This window comes from Archocentrus centrarchus, chromosome 11, assembly GCF_007364275.1.
Source record: "Archocentrus centrarchus isolate MPI-CPG fArcCen1 chromosome 11, fArcCen1, whole genome shotgun sequence".
Classification (NCBI taxonomy): Eukaryota; Metazoa; Chordata; class Actinopteri; order Cichliformes; family Cichlidae; genus Archocentrus; species Archocentrus centrarchus.
In genome coordinates this window covers 16,610,042-16,624,056 of record NC_044356.1, presented here as the reverse complement: position 1 = coordinate 16,624,056, position 14,015 = coordinate 16,610,042, and the positions used below count along the sequence as shown (strand labels likewise).

At 39.9% G+C, this 14,015-nt stretch overlaps 1 protein-coding gene across 1 annotated transcript; it reads left to right on the top strand.

Moving 5' to 3' along the window:
- Positions 1-712: 712 nt before the first annotated feature.
- On the top strand, positions 713-8,553 carry vps72a (vacuolar protein sorting 72 homolog a). Its single transcript, XM_030741109.1, has 6 exons — positions 713-1,095; positions 4,000-4,152; positions 6,181-6,298; positions 6,491-6,667; positions 7,317-7,461; positions 7,719-8,553. The coding sequence occupies exons 1-6, from the start codon at positions 979-981 to the stop codon at positions 8,107-8,109; spliced, it is 1,101 nt and encodes a 366-aa protein (XP_030596969.1). The 5' UTR covers positions 713-978; the 3' UTR covers positions 8,110-8,553.
- Positions 8,554-14,015: the final 5,462 nt, after the last annotated feature.

Below are 14,015 nucleotides of genomic sequence, written 5' to 3'. Positions count from 1 at the left end.
TAGTGCACAGCTTCCTAATTATGGCATGTTATTTTTTGTTGATTGTAATTTCTGCACTAGTATTCTTATAAACTCAAACTTACTGTTTATTATTTAATAGTTGTATGAAATGCAGGTTGTTGGGTTTTTTTTTGTTTGTTTGTTTTTTTAATTCCTCTCTCTAATAAACTGGAAAAATTAAAATTATTGTGCTTTCACAAATTTGGTGTACTCATTTACTTAAAAAAATTACAGCACTACAGCATCCAGTGAGGAACAGCAGACACACACACACAGAGCATTAGGTTCAATCTGTTTATAGGGAGTTTTGAATCTACATTGTGGGCAAGTAGACTGTACCAGAAATCTGACCCTCACCAGTGAGTGGAGCTGGCTGCATTTACTGACAACTAAAACGGTAAGTTATGGTTATAATTTTAGAGTAGTCCAACAATAAATATATAATAAATAAATGACTTTAACAGTAGATAAAGACTGTTGCAATCGCCATTGTGCGCTATATCCAAATTGCCTAGTTGCCATGACAATTCATGGCTTTCTCGGTGTGAAAGAAGTCCTTACTGTTTTCATGGCGTTATTCATTTTTCAATAAAATAATTCCAGATTGAAGTATTTATTTTTATTAATTTTTATTAGTTGTGTGATTAATGATTTTTCTTCTATGTCAAAAAAAAGTAAACTACGCCCCCCGGAAGTAGTAGTATCAACCGTGCCGGATGTGATTGCTTGCTAAACGAGCTTTAGCATTTAGCTCCACACTTAAAATTTGTTAGTATTTATCCTCTGCTAAGACGAATTTATAAAGTACACCATTAATATAAAAGCGTATTCGTGGTCTAAAAAACATGGGTACCGACATACAGTTAAGGAAGTACACAGAGTAACGACTAGGTTAAATAGGTCCCTGGAAATTTGTTTAGCGTCACATAACGAGCTAAGTAGCTTAGCGTTGGTTAGCGTTGTTTGGAAATCACAACCATGAGTCTTGCAGTTGGCCGCGAACCCAGAAAGACTGCGGGAAACCGTATGTCCAAATTACTAGATGCTGAAGAAGAGGATGAGTTCTACAAGACCACTTACGGAGGCTTCAACGATGTGAGTAACCAAACTGACCAACACAGAGCGCGCTAATGAGTTAGCATTAGCTAGCTCCAAGCTATCTTGAGCCGTGATGTTGCTATATTGGTCCGTCACAGGATACCAGAGTGCCAAAACGAGAACCATCTCTTCACAACTTCAGCGTGGTTTGAGGGATTTTTGGTTGATGTTTAGTTGTTGCCTAATTGAAGCATCAACTAAATTATTTACATTTTGTTTTCGTGCATTAGTTTAACTGATTAACCGCGTTTCTGCCAGGCAACAAGCGCATGCAGTAGTAAAGTAGACATCTCTCATTATTTTGAGACCGACATGACTGACAGTGGGGCGCACTGATTTAAGTGGGACTCTGGCAGCATTACATGTTCCACATCTATCTCATAAACTTAGCACTAAAATAAGTAATTTTGAGTCTGGTCGATTATTTCTTTGATTGAAGTTTGAAGAAACAAGACATATTGACAATTTAACAGTTTATTCATTTAATAAACAGGGGCCTCAGTAGCATGTGGAAGAACAATACACAGCCACAACAGCCTGGCACCTAATTTCTTTCGGGATCAATAAAGTATCACCCCCCACCCCTCATGCTGGTTACCAGCTTGTGAGATGGCGTCCCATTCTTCAACCAGCAATCATCCAATCCAATAAATGACACCAAACAAGAGTCAGTATCAGAATAAGCTGTTTAGCATTGGCAGAAAAGATTTGGCAAGTTTTTCATGGGCTCAACCCACATACTCAGCACTGCTGCTCAACTCACAAATACATTTTACTACAAATGTGACACCATTTAAGGGGAAATAAACAGGTGTTCCAACGGTATAAGATTTATTGCCCAGAAGCATTGTTACAACAAAGAAATAATTGTCCAAACACAAATTTCCTTACTTTTTGTGTTAGGTTTAGATGTTAACACATCCTCACACACTTATTTTAACATTAAAATCTTAATGAAAGTACCACATATGGCAGGGCTGCTCCATTATACTGCAATACTTTTTTTGTTTGTCAGGAAACCTTTGAGTGTATGTGGATGTACACAGAAAGATTAGAAGCTCTTCCAGTTTTGCCATGTTTTTGCTAGGGCAGGTAAATTAATCAGATTTTATTTAAAGCAAGGTTTTTTTTTTTTTCCTTCAATGATGTTTTGTCATGTATCATAAATCAAGCATCGTTCCCAAGCTTACTTAACTTACAGACTTACTTCGTGTCAGTCTGTGGGATGTTTACTTCAGCTTTTTCCAACGTGTAAAGAAAATTTGTTCATCTGCATTATAACATTTTTTTAAATTTGTTTTTAAGTTGAATTAATCCACTGTTTAAAAGTTGAACACATTTCTCTAGTCACTGGTAAATCATGTTTGAGTATGAGTTTTTAATAATAACAGCTTTAGTTCATCCCCCTGTGGTAATGTTGGAAAAAATTTCCTCTGATTATGGATTTTGACAAGAGAGAAAACTCTGAGCTGAGTGTGAACACAGAGCTGTTGATTTACTGTGTTCCTACCCTCGCCTATGGCCACAAGCTGTGGGTAGTGACTGAAAGAATGAGATCGCAGATACAAACAGCCGAAATCAGTTTCCTCTGAAGGGTGTCTGGACTCAGCCTTAGAGTGTGGGTGAGGAGCTTGGTGATATTAGTTGAGCCTCCACTCTACAGTACATAACAGAAGGGGCCAGTTATGGTGGTTTGGGCATCTGATTATGATGCCTCCAAAGGGAGGTGTTTTGTGCGTGTCCTACCCAGAGAGGCCCCCGGAGCAGACCCAGGACACGCTGGAGAAATTGTATCTCTTGGCTGGCTTAGAAATGCCTCAGTGTTCCCCTGCAAGAACTGGAGGAAATTACCAGGGAAGAGGTCTGGGCATCTCTGCTTAGACGGCTGCCCCTGTGACCTGGAGCTGAATTAGCAGCAGAAAATGGATAGATGGATGGAGAAAACTCTTAATTAGGTGGAGGTTCTCAGATCTGTGTGGACAGCTTTGAAGCTGTCAGAGAAATTAGCTGAATTAAAAGGACACTTCTAAAAATGAGTGTTACTAAAATTTGGCTCACATTAAGGCCTACAGCAGCCACTGTGATCCATTGGAAATGGTGACTGTGACTTAGTTTAGAATCTGCCTAACAATTATAGTTTTAACACCAGCTGTAAACAGAGACTAGATGATGCCAGACTTTCCTGCTTCACACTTGAAAAGAGAAGAAAGGCCTGTGTGATATTGTTTGTCAGAACAGTTGATGCTGTAGCAATTTCACATTATGGCTTGCTTTTGAAGATGCTAATTTGTTTCCTCAATTTACAGTGTGGCTAATTTTCTTCAAACAGCTGCTGGTTCAGGGGTCACTTTGTGTAGGGGGATTTGGCAGCGGCAGCTCTGGCAGTTCTGACAAGAGTGGCTTCATAAAAAAATCACAAACAGATCCTGAGATGCCTCAGTCATCTCTGCTGGGACTTTGATAAAGCAGTGTGACAGTGTCTGTGTGTGCGCAAGTATATCGGTGTTTGTGTATGTAGTCATGATTTCATAGTTTTAATAAAATAATTCTGCATGTTTTCTTTTATCTATACAGTTTTATTTATTTGTTTATTTTAGGGTTATTTTTGTCTTGTGGTGCACTCTAAATCTCTCCTAGAATAATACTTTAATGATAATAATATCCGAGAATAATGGGATGTGGCTCAGCATACATGGGTACACACTTCCCAGATTATTGACAGAATTGTGCAATTTTAATTGCATTAATGTTATCAATAGGCCTAAATACTGCATTTAGAAAAATGCGGAGGAATTTTGGTGTACTAAATTGACTGTTATGTCTTGCATCTCTTGCAGGTAGACTGTTTGGATGTCTTTCCTGACTTGTTGCCTGAATATTGTTCCTTTGGTTTGCTTTCAGGAATCAGGAGATGATGAGTATCACGGAGAACATTCGGACACAGAAGACGAGGTGGACAGCGACTTTGACATTGATGAGGGTGATGAGCCAGACAGTGACCAAGAAGAGGACGCACCTCGGAGGAAAAGTCGGGTTGTCACCAAAGCTTATAAGGTACTACAGGCATTTCAGGGCCCATCAGACTTTAAACCAAGCTGAATTTAATTTAATTTAATTTGTCAATTTGCAGCTGACTTGCAACATGAAGATAGAAGCTGTTTGTCTTTTCCTTTAAAAACAGAAGAAATGTACTATTTACCAACTTGTTTTTTCCCTGTGTTTTCCTTCTATGTGTATACAACTGTACACATGGACTGATTATCTCCCAGGTGACCAAGCTTTTTTAGCAACTAATGGCCAAGTGGCGTCATTACTGACCCCATCATATTTTATACAGAAATAACTCTTTTAATGGCAGTTTCTTTTTCTATAATACCAACACTGTTTCCTTTATCTGTGCCAGATATTCTAAAATGTAAATAAATATGTTTGATATTTCTATGTAAGCTGACTTATCTCTGTCAGTTGAGCTGTTTTCCACATCATACGAGCAATAAGTATCTGCCTCAAGGCTTTTGCAGCAGGAAATCTTAGTACTTAGTGAGATTAAAAAAGTGGTGTCTAAATACCTGTTAAAAAAACAAACGCACACTACGTTATTCTTGGCACACCAATGGGCCAAATCCTTTAAAAAAAAAAAAAGTTGAATGAAAAATTCACAATAAGAAACATTTATTAAAAATATCACAGGGATGCATAAATATATATGGGGATAATAAATATACTGCTCAAAAAATTTATATCTGGACCCTACAGAGGTTGCACAGGTAGTTCAAGTCCTCCAGGATGGCACATTGCCATTGCCCAAAGTTTTGCTTTGTCGCCCAGTACAGTCTCAAGAGGAGGAGGAGATTTAAACTCTCAGGTGGAGATTCCAGGAGGCAGGCAGTTACTCTAGGTGAGGGCTCTGGACAGGGCTGTAGAAGGTCCTTAACCCATCAGCAGGACCTTTGTGCAAGGAGGAACAGGATGAGCACTGGCAGAGCCCTACAAAATGACCTCCATTAGGCCACTGGTGCGAATATGTGACCAAACAATCAGAAACAGACTTCCATGAGGGTGGCCTGGGGCCCTGTGCTCATTGCCTGGCACTGTGGAGCCCAATTGGCATTTGCCAAAGAATGCCAGAGTTGGCAATTCCACCACTGATGCCCTGTGCTTTTCACAGATGAGAGCATATTCACACTGAGCGCAAGTGACAGATGTGAAAGGGTCTGCAGAAGCCATGGAGAACGTTATGCTGCCTGTAACATCGTTCAGCATAACCAGTTTGGTGGTGGGTCAGTGATGGTCTGGCATATTCATGGAGGGACATACAGACCTCTGCAGGCTAGACAACAGCACCCTGACTGACATTAGGTATCGGGATAAAGTGCTCGGACCCATTGTCAGACCCTGTGCTGGTGTAGTGGATCCTGGGTTCCTCCTGGTGCACGACAATACCTGGCGAGACTAAGCAGGCAGTTCCTGGAATTGATGACATTGACTGCCTCCCACACTCGCCTGACCTAAATCCAATAGAACACCTCTGGGACATTATGTTTCAGTCCGTCTGACACTGCCACCTCGGACTGTCCAGGAGCTCAGTGATGTCCTGATTCAGATCTGGGAGGAGATCCCACAGGACACCATTCATTGTCTCATTAGGAGTATGCACCGATTTTGTCAGGCATGCATACAAGCACGTGGAGACCATAGAAACTACTGAGTACCATTTTGAGTTCCTAAAATCAGATGTCATTTTTTTTAACTTTGATTGATTTGATTTTGAATTCAGCTTCTGTAGGTTGGTAAATTCATTTCCATCAAATGGTGTGACATCCTTTCATTCCTAACACATTACCCAGTCCATATCAGTATCGATATCCAGCATGACATAGGGTGAGAGGCAGGGTACACCCTGTACAGATTGCCAGCCTGTTGCAGGGCCTCTTCACATAACAGTTTTCATTATTTTTTAATGTTTTTAAGTTCATTAAATATTTTCTGGCGTGGAGTGGTAACATGCTTTTCATCTTTTTCTTCAAACTGTATGCTAGTGAACTAGAACTTAAAATGCTCTCTGTCTTTGTTTAATCCAAGGAACCAATAAAGGTGGCAAAACCCAAACCTAAAAGAACAGAGGAACAGAAGAAGACGGAGAAAACTAAAGTGGAGCCAAAAAGGAGGATTCTACAAGAATTCCAAGATTTTGCAGAGAGTAAGATTGCTGTAAACCACCTACTAATGCTTGCACAGTGGTTTCCTTCTTTTAAATAAATTCCTCTGATGCATAAACCTCCCCATCATATGCATGGGATGATTACATCACAACACGGCAGGACAGTTTTGAACATGTTAAAAAAATTCCTTTGGAAATTTAATTCAGTGGGTTTTCTTAATTCTTGTGCAGCTCGAAAGTCTGTCCGACAGTCCACAAGTGAACATACACGGAAGACAAATCTGCGCTTACAAGAACGTCAGGATGCCCCGCGAAGACGAAGAGGTGCTCATCGTGACCGACCCCTCACACAGGAAGAGCTGCTGGCTGAGGCTAAAATAACAGCTGAGATCAACATTCGATCTCTTGGTAAGCACATGTTGGAGAACTGAGTTACCTTTTAAAGACACAGAAACTTCAGTTCCAGACTATTGGTTATCTTTCCTGTTATGTAAAGAGAGAACCGGTACCAACATTTGTTCTTCTAGCAGAAACATAACAGAGAAGAACACAAATGACAACAGACGTAGAAAGTATCCTGTTAAACACTTCAGGAGGTGCAAGTACTGGGTATCATGTTGTCAGTTACATAAATGTTAAACTGGTTCTTGTATAGCGCGTTTCTCTCATGTAGAGTAGACTCAAAGTTATACAACATGTCTCATTCACCTATTCTCACACACATTCATACAAACACTTTCTAACATTTACACTCCGACGGATGCATCAGGAGTAACTCGGTATTCAGTTATCTTGCCCAAGGATACTTTGGCATGCAGACTGGAGCAGCCAGGGATCGAACCACCAACCTTCAGATTAATAGATGACCCACTCCACCTCCTGAGGGGCTCCTGAACCACAATCATTCTATAAGCTATATAAGTTAAACATTATACTTGCCTATTAATCAAGGTTGCAAGTGGCTGTGATTGCAATGTAAATCAGTATGATTCCACCAATAGTTGTTTCTACTATATAACAACACACTGGTGTTGCTGATTTTCCTTTATGTCTGCAGAAAACTATGAACGTCTGGAGGCAGACAAGAAGAAACAAGTCCATAAGAAGCGGCGTTTTGAGGGACCAACCATCCGTTACCATTCGGTCCTTACGCCCCTTGTCTCAACCTCAGCCCTAAAAGAAGAAAATGTTGATGTCGAGGGGTATGTGTAATACTGCTCTACCCTGTATTTCTTTTTATTCTGCTTGGAATAATCTGCAGTACAAACATACCAAACTGTTGTGAGTTTATCATTTAATTTAGCAAGGTGATCTATTACATTGTCATATCTTATGCTGTAGTTTTTATATTGCTAGTCCTGAAGTCGTCGTGAGAAATTACCAGGCAATTCTTCCATACATATGATATTTTTTTGTTTTTAAAGTTTTTTATTGTTGTAATATTCCCATTTTTCCAAAGGTTGGATCAGGACGTTCCTCAGACTGCACCACAGAATCCCACTGCACCTTCCCAGCAGCCTGCTGGAGGCCTGTGCTCCCGCACTTACATAACTTTCAGTGACGATGAAGCTTTTGAGGTCGCCTTCCCGCGAAGCTCCCAGACGAATCCTCAGGTGCCCGTACAGGAGGTTTGTCCTGTTACCCACAAGGCCGCGCTGTACCGAGACCCAGTCACAGATATACCGTATGCCAACGCACGAGCCTTCCGCATCATCCGAGAAGCGTATCGGAAATACGTGGCCGCTCATGGATTCCCGAACACTTCGGGAGGTTCGACAGTACTTGACTCCTCGGCAGCGAAGGGCGCCCGCCAGAAAATGGTTATGAAGCAGAGTGCAGCTGCTACATAGATTAGTCTCAAAAAGATGATAAAAGAAAAGGTTTCTGTTTAAAAATTCTCAGTGAAATGATTGAGAAGACTCCGCACTGTTTTTATTTCTGTCCTTACAGTGTCAGCTCACGAGGAACCTGGAGGGAAAAAAGCTGACATTTTGGGTTTGAGCTGTCACTGAGATACTAAAAAAAAAAAAATCTAACATTAGCACAGGAAAAACAGCTGCTGCAATGCCTTAAAATGTAAGAAGCCTGAAATCTTTGTGTGGAAATCAGCAGAAAAAGGCATGCATGTGCACAGAGGCAGCTTGGATTGTTTTTTGTTATTTTTTTATTTTTTTTATTTTTCAATTTATATTTGTTACTGGTAATATTTTTTTATGTCTGAAAAAATAAATTTGGGGAACTTGTAATAATTGAGATTCAAATGAGTTTTGGTTTATAATAAAAAAAAAAAGGAATGGTTGCACAGTGGGAATCATTGAAAAGCTTAAAAAAAACAGCATCAAAAAATCATCTTCATGTGATCGTGTCTAAAATCCATTTAATCTGTTGTGCCCTTCTTAATTTACAGTGTAGTTTTTTTTGAATGTTAGGAGGCAAAGAACTAAATGTCATCTTTTGTTTTTAATTTTCGGTCCAGCTCCATTATTGAAAGCACATCAAATTGTTTTAGAAAATCTGGGCCCCAGAGTTTAATTAATTGCCTGTGTCTGACAAAGACAAATTGTGACAGTTTTAATTGATCAAAGCTTTAAATCCTCCCTTCGGTTATACATTTTAATTTTTAACTGAGCAGCAAACATAAGATATTCTCTTTTATGAGTGATAGCAAAACAGTTTCTTCCATGTTTTATCTCCTGGTTCTTTCTTAATGTGTATTTTGGTAGTTTAGATTTGATTTCTCATTTCCTCTGCCTGCTTTCTGCCTCTGCAGACAGAGCTGTCTCATTGCGCATTCAGAATATATTTGAGTTCAGCGTGAGGCTGTTATAAAAAAATAAAAATAAATAAAAATTCTCTCTGAATTGTTAATGGCAGAAAATTGCTTGAGCTTCAGTCTCAAACAATACTGCTTTGCTTATCCCTTTGGGACCTTAAATTAGATTTTCTATATTTATTCTCTGTGTGCAATCACAGCCAGACAGAGTAAGCCCTTAACACCACAGAGTGCTCCACTGGTGTAAAACCTTTGACCCTTTGTACACTGAAGTACTCCCCTGCACAATGTCTCCTAGTCTCAGGCTCATATAAGTCCAGTGGAGAATTAAAAAAACGAACAAAAAAACCCCTCAAGTTTCAAGACCTCAAATAGTTACACATTCTTTTATTAGAAACAGTGATTTTGTTTTTCAGCTGTATTGCAGGAGCTTGACATTCACACTTCACCAGGGAACCGGATCAATGACAGTGACTGGTGAAGCCATCTCTGAACTTGTTTGGAGTTTCAGCTACAAATCCTGCAGCGTTTGCTTTCATATCACTTCAGCCTTCAGCAGATGGTTCAGGCAGATACTTTACCTTTGCAGTAAAGCTCGTTTCTTTCGAGCAGATTCTCCCGTGTTTCCGGTTATCCCCTGATGATGTTGAGGACAGCATCTCTAAACAGTCTGTGTTCTGGTGTATGAGCAACCTTTTTTCAGCTCATCTGGCTGAAGGACTGATGGGCTTATGCAACGGAGAGGCGTCTGTCGTGCATTCCAAAGACATTGCCACAGCAGGTATTTCCGCATGTTTGATTTGGCATAGACTTTTACATCAGATCTCCTTTATGAAGCAACCGTCCCATTTATCCAGGTTTGGGACTGGCCCTAGCTTCTGACCCCCTGAAGCAGGGTTCCTGTCTCCTCCTGGTCTTGCACTTGGGGTCTTTCATGTGTAAAGTGAGATTATTTTGCCAACCACTGACAACAAAACTCATAACTAGCTTTCTGTACTTCGCACATTACAGTAACTTGTGAATTGTGATGGATAACAAGCCGGATGAGCTACGACACCATTGGTTAAACTGTACAAAGTGTACTCGCTTCACATGTGTGTTTTACGGACTGATGAAATTCAGTATAAAAATGTCAGTTTTTAATAACTTAAAAGCAGAACCTTGGAGCTGCGTTACTAAATTCTACTGTAATTACTAAATGGTACATTCTAATATTATGGGCTCACTGGATACTTTATTAGGTACACCTTGTTAGTACTGGGTTTGATCTCCTTTTGCCTTCAGAACTGCCTTAATTCTTTATGGCATAGATTCCACAATTTGCTGGAATCTATGCTTGTTGGTTCATATTGACATAACATCACACAATTGATTTGTTGGCTGCACATCCATGATGTGAATATCATGTTCCACTGCATCCCAAAGGTGCTCTATTGGATTGAGATCTGGTGACTGTGGAAGCCATCTGAGTACAGTGAACTCATTGTGATGTTCAAGAAACCAGTTTAAGATGATTTCAGCTTTGTGACTTGGTGTAATCCTGCTGGAAGCAGCCATCAGAAGATGGGTACACTGTGTTATACTCAGGTAGGCTGTGGCAGTTAAACAGCACTCAGCTAGTACTAAGGGTCACAAAGTGTGCAAAGAAAATATCCCTGACACACCACCAGCCTGAATCACTGATACAAGGCAGGAGAGATCCACCGGCTGATTAGATGCTTGTTAATGAGCAGTTAAACAGGTGTACCTAATGAAGCGGCTGGTGTGTGTAGTTTCACCTTTCTTTTCGCACACTGCAGTCTAAAAGATGTAAGAGCTGCTTATAGCTGGAAAAATTCAACCCAATGAGGAAGAAGTTAATAAAGAAGACAGATTATTTGTGATAATGTTAATTAATTGAACAAGAACAGAATAGAACCCACAAAAGTACATGTGCATACTGAATATATGCAAGTAGGTTTTGGAAATGAGACCAAGGATGTAATCTAATTTTTTTTTTTCTTTTTCTTTGGATGTGTTAACTGATACGAAACACTTGCGCAAATTGAGACCTTTTTAAAATACTGTCACCTGATACTTGTGTTGATGGTGCATTTATCGAAGTACTGATCTGCTGAAGTGCTTCATTGCTTAAATGTCATTTACATAGAGATGAATGCTGATTTTAAAGTTGCCATTAAGACCAAAATGTCACATTTGCAAAGAGAGGTGGTGGTGGTGGTGGGGGGGGGGGTGAAGTACAATATAAATGAGACTCAAATAAGATACAATCTCCTCCATTGTTCAGGCGCTCTCTGTTGAGATGCAAACAATACTGCGTGCAACTCGAGGAGCAGAAACAGCCATCTGTAAGTTTTCCCAGCAGGCCATCCGGCAGCCAGCCTTACTAGCTCTGTTTGTCATATGCTGAACTGACAGACTTACTGTACCTTGTATTAATCATGAGAGTGAACAAAAAAAATCCCCCCAGACTGATGTGAGAAAACACAACAAATTGATTCATGTTTTTAGTGTACTGTGCTGCTCTGGGATTTAACCAGCCAGTTTTGAGAAAACAAAATGAGTCCACAAGAGGGATAAACGGCTCTCCAAAAAGATAGCTTGAACCACTGCTTGTGGGCAGAGTGAAGGTTCAGCGTCTGAAATGATTTCCCTAGTTATTTTTAGCTTAAGCCCAAATTGTAACTGAGTACATGCTGTGCGCACACTTTGTGCATTGTCGTGTTTGCATTGTTGCCACAATCTTTCTCAGTAACACCCCGAGCAGAACTGTATTCGGCGCTTTCTCGAGATGCAAATTCCAAAGAAGATGTTGCACGAAAAATGTCACTTCACATTCATACCAACAGCAGAACCCCCAGTGGGGGAAAAAAAACAAACAGAAAATCATTTTATTGTGCTTTTTCAATTCTATCAACCTCAGTACTTGCTCTTTGAAAACGGCGTTTGCCCACACACTGCCACTTGCACTGGTGAAGAAAAAAAAAAAACTTAACACATTTATTCAAGAATAACAAGTTATCCCTTAAAGCGAGGACGATGATGAATTCAGTGTCAGGCTAAGCCAACGCCTGTGGTGGATAGACGGATGTAATGTATGCAGTTAAGATTTTTAGCCTTTAGTGTTTTTTTGTGTGTGTGTGTGTGTGTGTGTGTGTATGTGTGTCGCAGTTTAATGCTTCTAAACGCTTCTCGTATCATCTGCAACAGCAGAAGAGTGAAAGCTTTGTCTCCCACATACTGCACAGTGCATATGGTACCAATTGAACAGTTTTCAGAATAGGAAGAGAGGGAACTGCATTATCACTCGTTCTAGTGTGGTAGTTGCCATGGAGACGAGTGTAGGTGGTGTACTGTGCTGTACTCTGTGCTGTACTGCTTCCCTTGTCCTCTCCCCTCTTCTGATGCCCACCGTCTCTGTTCTGCGATCTGCAACATCCGAGTAACTTTCATTTGTTCATATGTACTCAGAAGGCTTCTGCTGTTTTTTTGATTTAAATTATTGTGCATTGTTGAATTATGCCTTTTTAAGTCTGATGCCGCATCCAAATCAAACATATGACCTAAAATGGAGAAAAAAGCTACTTAAATGGGCATGGGATTCGAATTTTTGTACATTGTAGCCAATTTTTGCATTTCCTTCCCATTAACTAAGGATCTTATTTTCTCCCCTCTCTGCTTAGATCCTACAGATCAGAGTTTTCCCTTTTTTGTGTGTGTGTTTCCTGCTGACCGGCTCAGTTCTAGTTTATGTTATGCTTTGTCAGTCTTTTTGCACACCAGCTATTCTTTTATCAGTTTCCATGGAGATGTGTTTGTGCATGTGAGTGATCGAGTGAGGGTTGAGAGCGAAAGAGTAAGGATGTGTCACTTCCACTTCGGAGGTTTTTTTTTTTGTGTGTGTGTGTGTGTTTTTGTGTGCGTGCCGTCCGGTGTCCCGAGATAGATGTTCAGCAACATCAGTGATTTTTGCTTCTTCTGATCCCGCTTCTTGTACTTGTCTTTTCTTGTGTTTGGTACAGTTGCATTACAGTTTAAATCCCAGTAAAATGGTCACAGTCCAATAAACTGCAGTTTATTCACTGAACAGTGCAGCAGGAACACAGCAAATCCCTCAAATGTAAAGTACATACAATTCCCATAGTCTTACTGTGTGAATCTGTCACAGCAAAGGTTTGTTGGCTTTGTTGTATTTGTAGCTGATCAAACTTTTGATGATTAATTCACAAGTTAATTGCGATTAGGAAAAATAGTTATTATTGTTTCATATTCCCAGTTTACCACCAGCTTCACTCTTGTGATGTAGAGAGAAAAAACCCTAACTGGGTTACAATTTTTTTTCAGGATTTATGTAACACAATATTTATATATGCCCACGAAATGATCTATGACACATTCAGGATTTAACAATTAGCAATACATGTTTATGTAACATGTTTACATCGCAGATATCAAAATAAAAATCTTTTCAAAGCAGAACAATCGCTGCCTCCACATGTCTGGATCTATATGGAGAGGTTTGATGGATTGACTCTCTTTTTTTTTTTTCATTGACCAGAATAACACCCCATTACAGACTATTAAAATCCAAATGAGTCACACAGACATTGATTTTACTGGTATTTGGACTACTGGTTTCTGTGAAGACAAAATATCACTGGGCTCTTCAAAGGGCAGTTTCTCAGTTTTTAAAACCGTCTTAAACTGTACTCACATATAGAAAGACACCTCATCAGTTACCTTGCTAATACGCTTCATGGCATAGATTCAATAAGGTGATGAAAACATTGTGGTCCATATTGACATGACAGCATCACAGTTGCTGCAGATTTGTCAGCTGCACATCCATGATGTACCACCACCACATCCCAAAGATGCTCTGTTGGATTGAGATCCGGTGACTGTGGAGGCCATTTAAGTACAGTGGACTCACTGTAATGTTTGAGATGATTCGTGTTATCCTGCTGGAAGCAGCCATCAGAA

Excerpts from the sequence above, each read along its gene's own strand:
- vps72a (XM_030741109.1), top strand. The coding sequence starts at position 979 with ATGAGTCTTGCAGTTGGCCGCGAACCCAGAAAGACTGCGGGAAACCGT. Across the intron at positions 1,096-3,999 it reads CTTACGGAGGCTTCAACGAT|GAATCAGGAGATGATGAGTA; the intron begins GTGAGTAACCAA and ends GTTTGCTTTCAG. Across the intron at positions 4,153-6,180 it reads TTGTCACCAAAGCTTATAAG|GAACCAATAAAGGTGGCAAA; the intron begins GTACTACAGGCA and ends GTTTAATCCAAG.